The sequence below is a fragment of the Amphiura filiformis genome, chromosome 6, assembly GCF_039555335.1.
Source record: "Amphiura filiformis chromosome 6, Afil_fr2py, whole genome shotgun sequence".
Taxonomy (NCBI): Eukaryota; Metazoa; Echinodermata; class Ophiuroidea; order Amphilepidida; family Amphiuridae; genus Amphiura; species Amphiura filiformis.
In genome coordinates, this window is record NC_092633.1 from 77,404,497 (window position 1) to 77,424,144 (window position 19,648).

The 19,648-nt window shown below is 37.0% G+C and overlaps 1 protein-coding gene across 1 annotated transcript in view; it reads right to left on the reverse strand.

The window, feature by feature from the left end:
* The window catches only part of LOC140154779 (uncharacterized), an 81,065-nt gene that overhangs the window by 20,609 nt on the left and 40,808 nt on the right, over nucleotides 1-19,648 (reverse strand). Inside the window, 15 exon segments of the mRNA XM_072177346.1 lie at nucleotides 531-742; nucleotides 1,160-1,372; nucleotides 1,628-1,793; nucleotides 2,458-3,038; nucleotides 9,930-10,068; nucleotides 10,210-10,410; nucleotides 10,547-10,818; nucleotides 11,105-11,255; nucleotides 11,783-11,998; nucleotides 12,653-12,785; nucleotides 13,275-13,564; nucleotides 13,708-13,902; nucleotides 16,237-16,398; nucleotides 17,844-17,961; nucleotides 18,067-18,418. Of these exon segments, the coding sequence (XP_072033447.1) occupies nucleotides 531-742; nucleotides 1,160-1,372; nucleotides 1,628-1,793; nucleotides 2,458-3,038; nucleotides 9,930-10,068; nucleotides 10,210-10,410; nucleotides 10,547-10,818; nucleotides 11,105-11,255; nucleotides 11,783-11,998; nucleotides 12,653-12,785; nucleotides 13,275-13,564; nucleotides 13,708-13,902; nucleotides 16,237-16,398; nucleotides 17,844-17,961; nucleotides 18,067-18,418 (3,401 nt within the window).

Sequence of the window (19,648 nt, forward strand, 5' to 3'; positions counted from 1 at the left end):
GCCTTGCCCTCACTCATATTTTACAAAAGTGCGACTATTTCTGAACATCTAACCTAGCTGTAATTTTAGGTCATGTTAGAGAAATATATTTGCTAGAAGTTTGGAGAATAGCTAAAATATTGGCTGGTTATTTTTCACACAGTGATGTTAACTAGGCATGTGCCCATTCTTCCAACGTACATCATTTGTAGAGTTCACGCGTCAATGGTGAGAGCACTGTGTATTGTGTATAGGAAAACGGACAGTAACTGCAGTATGTTCTTTATGTAGAATATTATTTTCCTCTTCAGCAATAGGATTATTGATTGGTTTAAACGCTATCAAATGAGAAACATGTCGCGCCTAATTGAGACACCTATGAATTCGACCTATGAATATCTCAGAATACAATTTTTTCGAGTTTACGGCTCATTCGTAGTGTCCACTCACATTTAAAAAAAGCAAATTAATCTTGTAGGTTTAACTCTCACAAAGGCGAAATTAATATGCAGATCAATTATAGGTGTGGTGTATTTAAGATAAGATCATACCTGATATTGAGAATGTTCACGCCACCCTATCCATACTTGACCGGTTTGTGGCGGTGTGATGTCAACAACTACACCATCACTGCAAGCAGACACCTTGGGTATTGTCTCTGTCCATTTTTCATTCGTGATGTTTGTGGCATTCGCATGGAGGCATACTCTATATCGTTGACCATGTTGTAAGGATAAATCTTGTACGTTTACGAAATTAAGATCTGTGATAAAAATCAGCGAATACGTAATTCGCTCGATGCAATATATGTGTGTACCCAAATTGGTTTTCATGATGGAGAATTAGATTTTTTTTGCCTATGATGTACGACTGTTATACTACTCCTATAATAACTACTAATACGACCTGGCGGATGACTTTACTACTCCAACCCTAACAGCAAGCTTGACAACAACGACTACTTTTACCAATTCAACTTGTTATCATTAGGCGGAGGCGCCGTATTTAGCGGTAGCTTTGGATATTTCTTTTTCTTCTTTATTTGTCACCCGGGTAAGTCGGGTGAAAAATATAGAAAATATTTAAGTGTCCAAAGCTAATATAAGATACGGAGCCTCCGCCTAACGTTCTTCTAAAACTTTACTTCTTAATGCACAATAAACAGATGATATGAACAAACCTGTGTATCCACATTTGATGGTGGTTGGATGCTGACAAGGCTCTTGTGGTGCATCTGGTATCTTATACTCATAAGCACCTTCATCTTCAATAACCGCCCACTCATAAAACCCGTGTCGTAAAGTTGGCCATACCGCATATATGTCGCTGGTACTAGATGTGTAATCCAAATCACGTTCTGTCCATCGTTCATTTTTTGGTAGTATTATTACATCTAACATTATAACAAATAAAGTGATAAAATAAAGCTGGATAAAGCCGCCAGTTTGTGTGGTTCTAGATTGGTTGCAACCCAGTAAACACTATACGTTTTACAGGGAAAATGTATCACTAAAATGAGCACAAAGGAAGGATCTACGATTAGCTTAAGTCGTTTGGCCGTAAATACGCGCGTTTTTGTATGACGGATGAAAAGCCATAGGGGTTCAAGTTGGTACACCCCTCCCTTCGTAGTTCTGGGTTAACTTACCAACAGCATCGATGATGATATTTGGAGAAATTTCCTCCGGATTTTCACAGTCAAATATATCGGTAAAAGCTGTAGCAAACAGACCAACATCATTGTACCCTCTAAGGGCCAGCTGAATGCACGTAAATCGTGGTAAATGCCCATTAAAGAGAGTTTCAAATTGCATCTGAAATGCAAAATCACATACGTACGTACTCTGTTAATTGTTTATTTACTAACAAAGTAATCGCAATGGATCTTGCATTATAAATAAATAAATAAATAAATAAATAAATAAATAAATAAATAAATAAATACATAAATAAATAAATAAATAAATAAATAAATAGTAAAAAATTATAGTGAAACCATCACTAGATACAGTGCTCAACTATAAAATATAGGAGCGAAATATATTATTATTATACAAATGAAATTACCACATCGCAATACAAATTTGTTTCGTATGGATGGTTTCACCCATCCACACTCGTCAGTTGCAATGTGTAAAATGACAAAGAATATGTCTTGAGTTTTGATTAACAATGCATGTTTAACAATAAGTAGGCCCAGACATGGATACGCACTTAAGACGCGTATTGTATTGCGCAACTTTAAGATACGCAGTTGCGTTAATTCCTCTTGCGCGCGCATCAAAACTCAAGACATATTCTTTGTCATTTTACACATTGCAACTGACGAGTGTGGATGGGTGAAACCATCCATACGAAACAAATTTGTATTGCGATGTGGTAATTTCATTTGTATAATAATAATATAAATAAATAAATAAATAAATAAATAAATGAAAAAAAAAGTTAATTAATTAATGATTTCTTGTCCCTACGTACCATTCCGTTAACGACTTCCAGTGTTTCTCCCAATATCCCCTGCCATTTTGTTATAAAATGTTTTTCATTCTGAGATACTTGTTCTAATATGGCCCATTGGTATTCAAAGTGTGTGTAATCTTCAACAAAATATTCATGAGAAAAATCTTGAAATTGCACAGTTACATGAGTTTCATCATCGATGGCTTCTACAGATGCAACATTCACTTCACCAGGTAATGGTGGCTTTGAAATGATCCAAAATCCATTGGAGTTTTGGGCTTCAAAACATACAACAGTCTGGCACAATTTCACCATAGAACGATAATGGCCGCCATCTTTTAGAAATACGTTCGAATGCCGATGTGAATTTGTTAGTCCTAGATCGACAGCATCTATAATGACAGCCCAAGCAATTGAACTATCATTTTCATGCACCTCTTCCTCAAGACTCCAGAGGACGTGTGTAACGAATGGCTTCAGCTCATCTCCAATTATCCAATGTGAGTCAACAACTGACGTAGAAGCTTGGAAGGTGATGTCATCGTTACAAGATGGAATATACACTTGTTCGTGGTGTGTGGTTTGCCATTCTCTGACGGCTTAAATGAAAGACACGATTTACATACGTTTACAATACATACATCATCATTTAGCCTGAATGGGTATACATACATTATTACGTTTTTGCATATCGCCTTTCATCAAGAGTACATCTGTTTATAAATCATTCTTATAATTGGCACTTTCCTGTTGTTGATAGGGTGAACATTTATATCGCACCATTCTGGACCTCCCTTGCGCAATATTATAATCACGTGATACCTTTCCTGCCCTCGCTTTCGTTATGTTTTAATTACATGATATCAATGTTCACCTCACCAACGACAGGAAAGTGCCAATTATAGGAATATTTGGATATCAGAATGAGTTTACTTCCTCCAGGAGGGCAACCTTTAATACAGTGACCACCGTGTCAATATAATATTAGCTCAACGGGACGGGTTGGGGCAGTCTGAGCTAGGGGTTATCACCCTACTCTTTTGAAACTGACTGCGGGCTACACGTACAGCTATGGCTCTCTGTAGAAGATACCGATGATTTAACATCCCCTACGAACGACGGAGTACTCTCATGACTCATGTGTAACGTTCTAAATGTACCACGGGGAGAGCAAAGGTGTGAATTTAATTAACAGATGATATCTATTATTGGGATTCATGGAGATTGGTGTTTAAATTTGGTGGTTTTGCCTGATGGTGCAACATTTTGCAAGCCAATAATAACAAAGGTAAGGGTGCTTAATCTAGCAGCAGCAGGATGCAACACTCTCTAGTAGCTCCAACAAAACCTTGATAATATGAAGTTTCTACATGGATTTGTGATATAAATTTTATATGGATATTCTCAGTTTTATGCATGGATGCTACTGATGTACTTTATTTTGCTGAATTATGTTACCATTTTGTGGAAATTAATGAATTTGTGTTTACAATTTGCTGTTATACCCGACTATTGCTGCTATATAGTGTACAACATATATTGATTATTGATTATTGATTGATTGAACATCCTCCCATTGACAATGGTCTTGAGTGGCAATACAATGGGTGAGGACACCCAACTGTGCCAATCCAACAATGGAACCTTTTATGACTTTCCTGCTATGGACATATACAACAACTCAATGTGGAATATTGAACACAAGTCAATGTCAACAACTATTACTGTAATAAACCAAACCATCTTTGACCACATAAACAAGGAATTACGGTACAAATATGGAAGCCCGCAGATCAAGAAAAGACATGGCCTCATATACAGAGGTGTAATGCCTACAACTCTACAGTCCATCACAATCACCTGCTATGCAAATAAAACAATATCAGTTCAAGGTAACCCACATGTAGATTGGGTTGAAACTATATTCCCCGATATTATATCAACTATAGTTGCCGTTGCAAATGAAATTCTTTCGTCATCTTCATCAACATCATCATCATCAACAGCGTCATCTGTTATTAACTTTTCTTTGAATTATGACCATGATTTCCCACCATTACCAAAGTCAACTAGAGAAATCTCTACACAAACTGAACTATGCATCACCTCAACCCAGGAAACACAAACTGAAAAGCAGACCATTACCACTACTGCTAGTGCCAGTACACATACTGTGCAAGTACCCAAGTCCACATCCCCACCTGAAAACAAATCAACTACGCCATCAGTTCCTCCTGTTACAACGTGCATGACTGCAAGTGTACCTACTTTCAACAGATTTGATATCTTACATGTTGAAGAACCGTTAGAACCATGCACCTCAACCCCAATCAAGTTATCTGCTCGCCCTCCCACTCCAAGGACTCCGCCCCTCCAACCATCTGCGCCACCTCTGTCAAGGACTCCGCCCCTCCAACCATCTGCGCCACCTCTGTCAAGGACTCTGGCCCTCCAACCATCTGCGCCACCCCTGTCACCAGAAAAGGTATCACGGCATGTGATCAAAACAGCATGCCCCCTCACAACACCATGCAGGCCTACATCTATCTCACAGATTCCAACTATTATTAATGGACATATTAATGAACATGTACCAACAGCAACATCACAAGCAAATAGCCCTGTGGATGATCAGCCAAAGCCAAACCCTACTGTGCCCAAGCCTACAACTCCCCCGCGACGAAGGATGAATTGTAAAACTGTTTTAATATTAGGAGACTCTATCCCCAAACACCTCGATGGCAAAAGAATGTCACGACGCTTCAATGTCATCAACTTATGTGTCAGTGGAACCAACTTCCATTATTGGATCAAACTTGCACCGATTTTGGTAAAAGAGTATGATGCATCATCTGTAATTTTACATTGTGGAACTAATAACATTAAGTACTGCCTAGTCGATCGATGCATTGAACTCATGCAAGAACTTATTAAAGCGATTACAAATGTGAAGAGCGGTATCAGCATTGGTATATCATCTTTAACAATTCAAGGAAACAATGGACGATGTATTTGGATAAATGAATTCAACGCTCGATTGTTGAAAATTTGCAAGGAACTAAAGTGTGCTTATGTTAATAACTCAAATATAACAGTGTCTCATATAACAAAGACAGACTTTCTACATCTAAATAGAAAAGGAATTATACAACTTGCAAAGAACTATATATCTTTTTTATGGGATATGAGAACAGCAGAACTGAATCCGTAAACTCAAAGGTCTTTACATGTAATGAAAATATTAGTAAATTAAGATGTGCACAGTGTACTACCAAAATTGTAAGACATGATATTTATGTAACTTGTAAAAATTGTTCTCTTGATTATCATATTACATGCATCGACTCTCATGAATTTGAGAAATCAAATAATTGGTTTTGCACATCCTGTTTTCACAAAACATGTAATGATGAACTTCCATTCAAAGAAACTTTTATTGATCTTAAATGCAAGTTACAAAAAGGGCTCAAAATAGCACATATCAACATCCAGAGTTTTAAAAACAAAATTGACTATGTTAATCTACTTATGTATACTAATAAGATTGATGTTTTATGTATCACAGAAACTTGGTTAAATGATGAGATTGATGATTCAGAAATTAACATTAATGGTTATACTATTTTTAGGTTAGATAGGACAAATGGAATATCCCATGGTGGACTTCTTTGTTATGTTAAGGACAGCTTGTCATGTAAACAGAATAATGATCTCCATGACAATGACATTGAAGCCCTTTTCATAGAAATCAATTTACCTGCCACTAAACCTATTCTGATAAGTACTGTGTATAGGACACCAACTGCTACTATTGATTATCTAGATAGACTTAATGATACTTTCCAGACATGTAACAACTTATATGATGAAGTGTATATCCTAGGAGATTTTAACTTAGATATAGCTAAGACTAGTTATTCTAAAAAGGTATCTACTCTGGCAAATAATTCAAATATGAAGCAGTTAATTAATGAATATACAAGGGTAACACCCACAAGTAAAACAAAAATTGACCTGATATTTGTATCTAAGCCAGAAAATGTGATTTCATCAGGAGTTCACAGTTTAGGTCTGAGTGACCATTCGTTGATATATGTAGTTCGTAAACATAAGCAAATAAAACTTCCTCCAAGAAATGTTAAGACTAGATGTTTTAAACAATTTAATGATACTGATTTTATTAATACTATTCAAAATATTGATTGGAATCAAATTGAAGATATTGATGATGTAAACATTGCACTTAGCACATGGCAATCACTTTTTATTGAAGCTTGTGATAAGCATGCGCCTGTCAAAGAGAAAAGGATAAAAGGAGGCCTTCCTGAATGGATCAATAGTGATTTTCTAAGATTAAGTAAAGATAGAGACTTCTATTTTGATAAAGCACACAAAACAAACAATCCAGCTGATTGGGATATGGTAAAAATAAAGTTAACAATATGAGATATTATCTTAAAAAGAATTATTGTAATGAAGCTGTTGTTAATAACATAAATGATAGTAAAAAACTGTGGAAAAGTATTAAGAAAATTATTCCAAGTAGTAATTCATCATCCACATTTAAATTCATGGACATTAGTCCTGAGTTCGTTTTTGATCAGATACGCAATATGAAGATTGATAAATCAACTGGTCTAGATGAATTTAATGTCAAGCTGCTCAAATTAGCTGGACCTTACATTTCAAATTGTCTTGCATATATTTGTAATATATCTTTAAGTAAGTCTATTTTCCCTGATCTATGGAAAAAAGCAAAAGTAACACCAATCTATAAATCAGGTGACAAAACTGATGTTGGAAATTATAGGCCCATTTCTGTTCTTCCAATTGTTTCCAAAATTATTGAGAGGGCCATTCATGATCAATTGTATATGTTTATGACTAATGCAGGTCTTCTCTCTGAAGATCAATCTGGTTTCCGTGCCAACCATTCAACTACCACAACTTTACTTAACGCGGCTGTGTACTCTAGCCATTGTTTCTTTCTCAAAATTGAGTTTTTATGATATGTTTGTACCTTGTTATGTTTTTATAAATACAAGGAATGAAAATCCAGATTTGTAAACTCCAACTGCAATATTTTAAGGATTTTATTTCACTATTCCACTCGTGTTTGAAATTGAAAAGGAAAGAAAATCTTTGTTGTACCAGCAAGGTACACGCGCGCAACAACTCATCGCGTTGCGCATCGCGCAATTTGTTAACGCACAAATACGCGACGCATACGCAACGCTTATCTACATGCGCGGCGCATCTTATGGAAACACCACGGAAGCACTGATTTCCTAGTGGTCAAATGGCTCCGTTTTAGCTGATAAAATGTGGGTTTTTTCAAGTTCTTTCCCCCGATTTAAATATCAAGTTATGAATGGATTTCGCTCAAACTTCTCAAGGGACTGTGGATTTACCCGATGTTCACGTAATATAAGTTACAAAAACGAAAACTGTCGCATTCTCCTGTGAGCTCCGATCCAAGTGCAAAATGTGACCACTTTAAACTTCAACGGCCATTATTTCAATGTTCATTTTCTCGGTAAAATGACGATTTAGGTACACGATAACTCAATAAATACAGCATCTATAGGTAAGCAAATATGATCATCGTAAAAAGCATGATCGACTCAAGAAACGGTTTTCTCATTTTTTATATTTTGGTCTATTCCCGATTTTGGGCATAATTTTGTGCAAATAGGCGTTTTTGAATTTTAAAAAGTTCATTTTGATGCCTTATATGGTCAATATCTCAAAAAATAAGGCCAATATCAAAAAATAAAAAACCGTTTTTGGAATGGACCTCAAGATTGAGCTAAAAACAAAATAAAATATTTTGGAAAGAGTGTTTTTTGTTATGATGTACCTAACAAATATTGCCAAAAACTTACTTTTGTGTGATTTTCTTCGAAATTGTTGTTTTTACCCCAAATCTGTATTTATATTAAGATTTATTGATGTCTTGCCTTCATAAAAATGTATACTTTTATATGTTTTGCGCGAATAATTACAAAGTTATTGCACTTTTACTACATGCATGTCTGAGAGTACACAGCCACCTTAATGTAGAAGATTTTATACTTCAGAACATGGACAGTGGATTCGCTACTGGTGTTATATTTATTGATTTAAAGAAAGCTTTTGACACGGTCAATCATGAAATACTTCTTAAAAAACTTGAAAAATATGGTGTTCAAGGCAAAGAGATCTCAAACAGTTAGTGTAAATTCTTCTTTATCTGACTTTGAAAATGTTAATATTGGAATTCCACAAGGATCAATCCTAGGTCCTTTGTTATTTATTATTTTTGTAAATTGTATGCCTAATGCTGTTAACTGTAAAACTATCATGTACGCAGATGACACAAGTTTAATGTGTAAAGGAAAGAATGTTTTGGAATTGCAAGCTAAATTAGAGTCAAGTCTTTGCAGTGTAGCAAATTGGTTTCATGCAAACAAACTTACTTTAAATGTTGATAAGACCAAGTTTATGGTCTTTGGTACCAACCAAATGCTTGACAAGTTTAATGATATAAATCTAACATATGAAGATACTTTTATTATTGAACGAGTTCACGAGTTTAAATATCTTGGAGTAAAACTTGATTCTAAACTTTCTTGGTCAGCTCATGTAGATTATTTATGTAAAAATGTTTCTAAAAAAATTGGTGTCATTAGGCGTGTTAAATACTTCCTGCCTCGTCAAACCATTGTTATGTTATCAAATGCACTTGTTATGCCTCAATTTGATTATGGTAGTTCTGTATGGAGTAATTTTTCTTGTGAATCTCAAGCAAGGCTGCAAGTGTTACAAAATCAGCTAGCCAGGACAATTTTATCTGCTGATATTAGAACACCAATAAGTAACTTAATGAGTGCACTACAGTGGATAAAACTAAATGATAGATGGAATAATCAACTTCTTATTTTAGTTTTTAAGTGTTTAAGAAACCTGGGTCCATCTTATCTATCATCTAAATTTGAATTTATTCATGATAGTCATATGCATATTACCAGGAATCATTCATCAAATACTCTTGTTGTACCAAAATGTAATTCAAATTCAGGCAAGCGTACATTCCATGCCAGAGCTGTTAATACTTGGAATGAAATTGCACCTCAAATCCGCAAAAGAATTAAATAATATGTCTTTGTATCAATTTAAAGCGCGAACAAATACTTCTGCTAAATAATTTGGGATTTCTATTCCCTTATAAATTGTACTTTTTATAAGGACATTTTAGCTTTAGCTTGTATTTTGTATAATTTTTGCCATATGAGTTCAATAATATTTATTATGTTATTGATTTACCATGTGTAAGATGTAAATTTACTATGTATCAATATGTATTACAGTATTTTATAATGAGGGCCTGCTTGGAAAGCAGTGCTTGACACTGAAGTGGAATTACCCTCAATAAAGAAAGATTATTATTATTATTATATTATAAGATTTATACATCCTTTCCTCTGTAGCCTTTGGAGCAATATACTTACGAGAAGAGGTGTTACACAATGTACCGTCAAAAACTTGCAGGCCGTTTGCAGCACTCCCTTCGGGTATTATCGTAACTCCGTCAGATGTAATTGTAACCGACCCAGCGTCGGTTTGGGCAATAATTGATCCGTAATATGTCTAGAAAGTAAAACCAACAATAGAAAATGAACAAACAAACAAATCAGATGTTGATAAAAGCAAACATTTTAAAAATAGCCATGAACATTTAACTGTACATCAAAAAAATGTTAACAGAGTACGGATACTTGATAAAACTACCTGAAAAGGCACCAGGGTTAGTTCGGTTGTTTTATAGGAAAGACTGTTCCCAACCGATATATAGCCATCTGTGAGATCACTTAGGCCAGGCTCCGTTCCAAACGCTACTTGATAGGTAATGTCTAAATGCGGATGATGGAATCCATACCAACGGATAGCCAATGAATCAATATGTGGTTGCACATCAATATCTCGCGGCTCCTGTAAAAGAAAAGTCATTCTTAATTAGCTTTATTCACATAACTTGAACAAAATTTTGTTTCTTTTTTTGTCATCTAGTCATGTACAGATACCGTTATTGCATAATTAGCTAATCTGTTGGACTGTGGAAACTTACTCCAAAACCTCCTCCTTGAATACTTTCCACATCTAAAACAACACCTCTGGCAGGCAGTTGAATAACATGTCGATACGGTTGTGACGTAATAACAGACGATAAACCAGCAGAGTTTTCCACTCGGAGAGAGGCGTAATAAACGTGATCTCCATGAATAGACCAATCAAGTGATTCAAATGGTATAACGACCTGTGTATTCATATCACCCTGACTTGTTTCGTATGACTGAATGTTTGTGTAGGGTAGAATCGCGGTCCCCTTCTCTTTGTGTCCTGTTTTGTTATAATAGCAATGGGTTAACAAATTAATCAGCAGTTTGAGTATTAAAACAAAACAATAGGAAAACGGTGACAAAACAGTGCATGTAAAATTTTAAAAGTAACTGGGTTTTGTTCACCCTAGAGGTAGTTCACGTTGAGGTCGAAGTAATGAATGAATATTTAGTAATGTTATATTATTAAGTATTTTCTCAGGAGGAGCATGAGGAGGAGAGGGACGTAGGAATTTATTTTTAGATACATTATCTTGTCAGTTCATTATTTAATGTATATAACATACCAATCGCAATAAAAACAGATATTTCAGGATCCTCGGGATCGAAGATATCTTCTTGTCTCCATTGGACAATCAATCCAGTTTCAGATGCCATTAAAGAAATATCTCCGGTGATTTCTGGTGCAGTTGTGTCAATGATGATTGGTCCAATTACCTGCAAGAAGTAGATAAAGGAGAAGTCTTAACTTCATGAGATAATGCTTGATATGCTTTTGCGAGTCGGTCATGAGTATGTTTATTTTTCTCACTATACCAATAGTTCAGGCACCGCTCCGTCCGACACGCCTTAAAAGAGGAATGATTTCGAAGCAATTTTAGGAGGGTCTGAGGACGCACTGCAGAGCATTTGGGGGCATATTTTGCCATTATATAACGGTAAAACACTTCGTCTACCTACATATCACAAGCATACACGATCGTCTAATAGTGGGTGGGCGAGAAGAGGAAATCCTGATCAAGAGGCAGTGGGGTGACCATTATTTTACTTTTATTACGTTGCCTCTGCCTGAAACATCATTTTCATTTCACACCTTTACATAAAAAGGTCTTATGAAGTGATCTTCGCCTGAATCATTTGGTTGCCAAATGTTGACAGTCTCACTACATAGGGTATACCACATACTGTGTGGCTATTTATGTCTTTATACCTGGAGGAAAAGGTGCTGATAAAGGTGCATTTACCTTCCGAGTAGAAATGTATGCCTTATTAGTAGCCTTTACTGTCAGATATACCACCATGCTATCTGTTAACTCTGGGTGATACATGACAAAATGTCTATGGCCTTGTGTGCTGAACCTACTTATGTCTGGTATCGTGTTATCCGAATTACTGCTGAACCCAATTTCATAATTCGATATGTTGCTCTCATTGTCCCATCCGTTCCAATCTACAGCAATCTACAAGAAAATGGTTGAGTATTTACGTATGAATTTTAAATTTGAAATCTGTACCACCATCAGTATGATTATGATCATGTCTATATTTCACAAGCATAAATATTATTGACCCAATAAAAGGTTCAAGTATCCTTTAATGTTATATTGGTTTAATAATAGGGACACGATTTGTTAGAGTTTTGTGAAAATATTGAAACGCATAGAGTAGAATAAGACCTCGACAATTGCCCGAAAATAGAGATCAGAACGAATTAATTTTCTCTTCCTCTGTGATCGTGACAATCGAATGGTCACATTTCTTTGACCGCAGTTCAGCATAATTTGACACTGGCAATTCAAAACCGATCAAGTTTAATTTTAGTGGTATTACTTTTTTACCGCTTTCTTTATAGGTCTAAACAGTTCCAAATGATGTGAAACAAATATGCAATGGAAAATATCAAAAAAGGTAGATTGCATTTAACCCTAATGGTAAGGATTTTGTCAATTTTCGACATCAGTGTCATTTTCTCCCGTTAAATTCGCCCAATCTTCTTGGGCTCCTTTCAATGTCCAATGTCCCGAAAAAAAAGGAAGTCCATTCCTTCCCGGACATGTAGGCATATCTTCATGTTTTACGATGAATCATGGTTGAGTCAATTTCAAAATGCTTACATGTTTGTCAACTGATAGGAAAATGTAAGTGCCCAAAGGGTTACAGTATTCCACTTCAGTCTCGCACATCGAGTTGTTCAAATGTGGCCTCTCTGGTAACAACGCTATGTTGTTTACTGGCCGTGCTTGATTCCTAAAATATAATCGTAAATGTGTGTTATCACACTTGTTAACGTAACCTAGGAATACATGCACTATTTTTTACACTGAATGTTTTCTAACCATGACCCTCTATCCACACAAAAAGCTACACCATGGGTACTCATAAAACGGGCGGGATCGCGCTACACATTAATTAGCCACCTCCATACAAATTATCGCTAGGACGTTTTAAAAGCGTCGAAGTTTTGTCGGTTTACACACTTTTAAACGTTCATTTGTATTTATTAAATCATCTTGAACCCAAAACTTAGAATCAAAGTTCATGCATGTTAACATCTGACTGGTATAACTAACTAAAGTCTTTTAGTGCGAAGTACCCCCGGAAGTACCCATGCACTTCATTAAGGATGCTGTTTCAACATAATAATGAATACCAAATGCAAGCAGTGTTGTCTGTACTACGATTGGATTTTTTTACTTTGGTTTACTATTAAATTACACAGTAACCCTAATAACTTACAGGCAAGCATTATCATAACCTTCGGAATTAGGTTTGCACCTTTGGCGGTCACTGCCAACGAGCCATACTTCACCGGTAGCAATGTCTCTTACTAGGCCTGGATGCACTCGTGCATTTTTTATATAAATAGATGTCACTTCTGGTGGCGTATTATCTATGGCAACACCATCTGAACACACAACTTCTGAAGGTTCTAATGCTCTGTTGTAGGCAATGATGCTAGCGTAATAACGCCCTGCGCCAGGAGCGACCCAATCAACAGTCGAGTCATGTACAGTCCTAGTTATTACCTGCAAAAAATATTATTCTTAAAATGCCAAATATACAACAATATAAAGAGTAAAACGACATTTAAAGAAACCTGTGAAACCAATACTGATGATGATGATGTTTTCGACTCGCGTCTAACTAACAAAATACAAAGTGATACTACCATTGATGACGCACTGCTTCCGTCCCAACATTCCGTGCCAAATGTATATTCGTAAAATTTGATTCCACTTTCTTTGTCGAAGAAACCATCCCAATGAGCGACTAATTCCAGACTTTGTTGAAAATCAACTTCGGAAGATCCAGGCATGCCATCATGTACAGAACCCACCAGTGGAGCACTAGTATCTATAGTAATCTAGATGTCAAAACAAACGGGAAGGCGATACAAGATCATTTTAAGCTAGCCAACATATTTATCTCGTTTCATTTTATTCCCCGTAGTTTAAATGTTGAATCCAAATGTTGTACATTAAAAAAACCCGCTTAGTGTAGCGCAAAGCCTATCCAAATTAAAAATTGAAAGAATACAAAGCAAGAACACCAAATGAATACAGCAATGCAGCAAAGCAAAACACAATGAACAACAACAAACACTTTATTGTAATAGTTCAAATGAGTTATTAGAGATTGCGATTTCCAAACGTACATATCGAACGTACGTGGAAGCTATTCAAAATCTCTCACCTGTGGCGGGATTTTAAATAAATAGATCCCACGTACGTTCGATGCTACGTTTGGAAATCGCAATCTCTCTATTATCTAGCTTGAAACTTAAAGACATCTACAAGTGAATGATCATAACATGTAAGGTTTTAAGCTACTGAATATAGGCCTACTAAACAATAAAAGCAAGGTAAATTATAATTTGATCAAGCTCATCATATCATCCCACAAATTGATCAAGAAAAAGTGGAATTTATAAAACCATGAGCAACACAGTTTTGGTAGAATTTCATCAAAAACCGTTTCGTCCAATGTACAGATTTAGCGAGAAAATCGCAGTCATCCCTGTGACCATACAATCAAGGAGTCAGGTCTTAAGTTCCTTTAAACTGTTAAACCACATTCGCGGCACTGGTTGCAACATTTTGCACAGTTTGCACAATTATTCCCAATGCTGCGTCTTGTTGTAGCAGACTCCTCCGACTTCGCAGTAGGGGCGTAGCAAGCGGGGGGGACAGGGTGGACGAAGTCCATGGGCCCCGAGGGTTCAGGGGCCCCGAGCACAAAAGCGAAAATTAAATAAGGGCTGATAATGGAGATCAGGGCCGGGTTTACCATTGGGCCAGATGGGCCCGTGTCCAGGGCCCCAAACATTGCCCTATCCATCTTTCTTTTCACCCCAATAACAGCATGTTTTTAAACCAAATAGGGCAAAATTGTAAAATTTTCCGCTTTCAAATAGCAAAATTCATCTTGATCTAGGGCCCGAATAGTCTGAAATTGATTTTTTTTCGCGTGCTTTGCGCGCAAATGTCCTTGTAACATTGGAACAAAATGTTAGTCCCCCTCTATATTAATTTAACCAAAACTTGGCCACTACCTCCAGCCCTGGTTAAAGGGGCCCTTACTACTCCTTGTCCATGGGCCCCTGGTGCTCTTGCTACGCCCCTGCTTCACAGCACGCTATAGTTTGATTTCACTCACTATGTGGAGTGACTGAAATCATACTGTGGAGGAGAATACTGGCCAGACGGTCTAATTCTATCAAGCATAATACCTCAACAATCACCGTCATGTTCTATCGATTTAATTATTGTATGCTGAACCTTTAATTTGAAATTGTAAACCTGTTCAGGTGGTACTACACCCCTTGATAAATTTGTTGCTATTTTTGCATTTTTCTCAACAAAATAATAACACAATGGTAACAAACAAAAGTTATGTATATTATAGGGGCAAGGAATTCAGTTACTACACTAGAATTTCAGTGACTCAAGACAAGCGGTATGTTATTTATGATAAGAAAAGAGGTACCGCTAATGTACTTCATAAACACATAATGAACCACTTGTCTTGAATCACTGACATTTCAGTGAAGTGATTGGATTCCTTGCCCCTATAATATAAATTACATAACTTTTGTTACCAGTGTGTAGTTATTTTTGAGAAAAATGCAAAATTAGTCACAAAATTTATCAGGGGTGTAGTACCACCTTAACTATTGTATTTTCCAAAGAATTACGGCATGTGAATAACATCATGTATGAAGCAAAATGGCCGCTAATGGCGCCTATTGTCTAGACCTTGGACAAACACACACTTTATTCATACTTCCAGTCGCCCTTCCAACTTCCCTTTGATCAGTTTGAAATGTTAGCAAATTTACTACATAAGTATACCACCCAAAAGCACCAAAAGAAGAAAAAAACGGTTACTGACGGGAAACCAATATTTGTCAATAAGGGGGGGGGGCATTTTAACCATTTGATTTATACTCTAGGTACATTTAACCCATTTTGGTTTGATAATCCTTGATTTCATAAAAAATTGGTTTAAGAAAGGGTGTGTTTTTTAAATGTTATTTGCCTAATTTTCGTCGTTTGTTAGCAACATTTTCCAAACATTTTCCCAACATAATAGGCCTATCGTGCCTGTTTTTAGTCAAATTTGGTCCCAGCTTTACATCTCCACCTAAACCATAGTTGCTACGACCCCTTCCGCGGGTAATTAGGTTATTTGAAAATACCTTCAGTGTTTTTGTAGAAACTAGTTCCGCATTGTTCTTGACTGTAACAGTGAGGAAGTAGTCATGATCATGATGCCCAAGACTGAACTTAAAGTCTATCGTAAACATAGTCTGGTAGCAATTTCCTTTTGGAATGCAAACACAGTTGCTCTGACATGATTCCTAGAAAAAAGACAAAGAAGTAGTGTAACCATTGTAATTTAAATTTTACTCTCTGTGTAACAACGGCGGCGGAACGGGGAAGGGGGTGCATGATGGCCAGTTGCCGATAGTGCAGTTATGTCCACGGCAAATTCACAGTGACCTTTCCAGCCATAAATGCGCTTAGTGAAGATTAAACCGAGATATATATGCAGTACTAAACCATTATAGTAATCGATTGTCCAATGCAAATTTATTACCACGTGATAATATTAATCCAATGAGCGATCGAATTGTCCGCTACGGTCGACTAATCCAATCGATAATGACGCTATTGATATGTACGGGCGGAGCTCCACTGACCGAGTTTTGGGGTGTTTTTCAAAGTTGCTGTCATTTAGTCATCAAGGCGGTCCCCTAGGCCCTGTTATTATAAAGATTATGCTAATGATTTAAAAATTGATATGTAGAGAATAAATCATACTTTATTGACAGAAAGTACTAAATTTGTGCCTATTACGGTTTCGTGACACCCCTCTTCCAAATGCGACCAAGCCAGGGCGGCCCGGTGAAGCAAAATGTGCATTGGAATAACACGGGAGTTTGGATATAGATGGTAGATTTCTTTCTCATACAAATATATGGTCCCCCGTTATTAAAGCTTGTACCGGGTTGAAAATTCAGATATTTTGAAAAGAATAAGTAATTGAAACATAGAGCAAGTACTAAAATCATAGCTTTTATACTTTTTGATATATGACGCTAACTAGTTCGTCTCCTATATTTACAACACAGCGCTACCAGTAGGGGTAAATTGCCTATTGTGAGTGCCCCTGTGTTGTGTGCATACATGTAGGCAACAATAACTGCATGATGGCCCATCATTTTCGAAAGTATAAAAATGATGCACCAAATGGTCTCAATTTGACCTTTTATTTGTGAATCCCCCAGTTGAAAAACAAATCTCCATTTTCGTTTCTACTTTGTACACCAAACATTGTATGATTAAAGCAATAATTTATTTAATAATAGTGAAAGCTAATTTGCCAAAATATGGTAAAAATGATTCTCCAGATTCTTCTGAACATTTTGATAATATGATTTGTCCTTTGAAACTTCTGTCCTACAAAACCGTTAAAATAGAGAAGTTTGGGCTGCATGGCCTCTATACTGTATGGCAACATGCCTTTCTTTGTAACATCCATGTGTGTTAATCCGGGGTGGACAGGAGAGGTGTCCCCCACACCTTTAGGCAAAATGACCCATTTGTTTGTTTTTTGTTCTTTAAAGCAACTTTTTATCAATTTTGGCCGGATGTCCCCACCCCTACACCCCACACACACCCACCCCCACACACATTTACAGCCGGATTGGCGCTAATGGTAACTGCTGAACTAAATAACCAAACGTATTTTAACTTCTTCAATATTTATACTGTTAAAAGTTGAAAGACTACATTACACTACCTGCATTACAGCAAGCGTTCCATTTCCATGTGGCACAATGGTATCCGTAAAATTATCAAAAAGCTCCCAGTGTACATAATTTAAGCCACTGTGTTCATCGTATGCTTCAAACACTGCGCTGTAAAGTCAAACAAATAACGATAATATACCAATATTTAAGTAAGAAAACGCATTATTTAAAGATGGGGACGATTCTTCTCCTTGAGTTAGTACTAGTACTTACTTCATATCCTGGAATTTTCTTGTGTTATGAACAGCTAAGTTAGTTTCTCCGTCTCTTTCAAGCCAAAGGAATGGAATGACAGGTGGTGATGAATCAGCATGTACTACTACATCACTCTCACTGGTGTGACCAACAATATCTTGTGCCATAACCCAGAAGCATATTGCATTACCATCGGCGATAGTAAGGGGCAATGTTAGACTTGTAGAAACATCTTCATCGACCCAAGCAGAGCGCTGTGCATTGCGACAGCCTGTGGTTGTGTCTACGATGTGTGCAACACTGAACTTTGTAATTCCTTCGGCATTTGGTATGGCAGCTGTGCCGCGGATTCCAAAGTAATGATCATATTCTGAGCAAAAACAAATATACAACAAGTCCTCAACAGTTGATCAGTTAGAAGGATTACCCCATCTGTATGTGTAATTAATTTTGTCCTGGAAACCGGCAAGTGTTTGCCATATCTATTTCTGACTGAGCCTTGCATATGGCTTGGCTACGTACGACCACAATCGCAGGATAGTAAGCCTTGAAATAGCAATATAGCTATAGCATAGTAAACAAGCAAAACTACGAAGTGGGGGGCTTGCTCATGCTGGAGCAGGTTTGCTTATATGGTGGGGTAATCGGAGTCCTGAAATGGGAGTCCAGGGAGTTCGATAAACTACACCCTGAAACCGATGGAGGAGAGTTTCCCCGGGGGGGGCACTCCAACTTTGGAGGTGACGCGTATGTAGGGCTGTTAAGACCCCCTTTTCAGCATCGCTGTCACCCGAAGACCCCATATTTTTTTACGAACACATGCTCGCTCCGCGCTCTGTCACCCGAAGACCCCCTATTTTTCCATTTGATCTGTCACCCAAAGACCCTTATAAGTTCAATTTGAACAGCAACTTTCATTTATCACTGATTTTGTTACTTATTTTGAAAAAATAAAGAAATTTGAAGCCATTTAGAACTAGAAATTCGATTTTCGAGGTTTTTGTGGCACTGTTTTGGTTCTCACCCAAAATTCCATTAAAAAAAAGGTCATGTTCTCACCCAATGACCCCATATTTTTTACATTTTGCTCTCACCGAATGCCAAAAATCATGCTCTCACCCAATGACCCCATATTTTTTACATGTTGCTCTCACCGAATGCCCCTTAGTGCGAAAGCGCCAGCCCTACACCTATATCCATTTCAAATTGAAGTGCCCCCCCCCCCCCCGGGGAGTTTCCCTACCATGAACAAATGCAAACGAACAAATACAATAGGACAAGGCCAACACATATTACCTGCTTTGACATACTAGTAGTGGCGACGTTTATTTATTTGAGAGCAATTTCCATATGCCCATTTAACATATTCATATAGGGGAGACCAGGAGTGTTCGCCCTTTTTTGTCTAGCTACCCTATTGATGTCAATTTTAAGATTAGGACGAACACGATTGACCCACGTGAAAGCCCTGTGTCGTGGCTACATACGTCCACAATTTCAACACTGTAAGCCTTCCAATAGCAACAGAGTAAAGTAAACAGAACACGTGGTGGGCGGACTTGCCCCATGGGCGGACGCTCCCCGTTCTCCTCGATTTGAT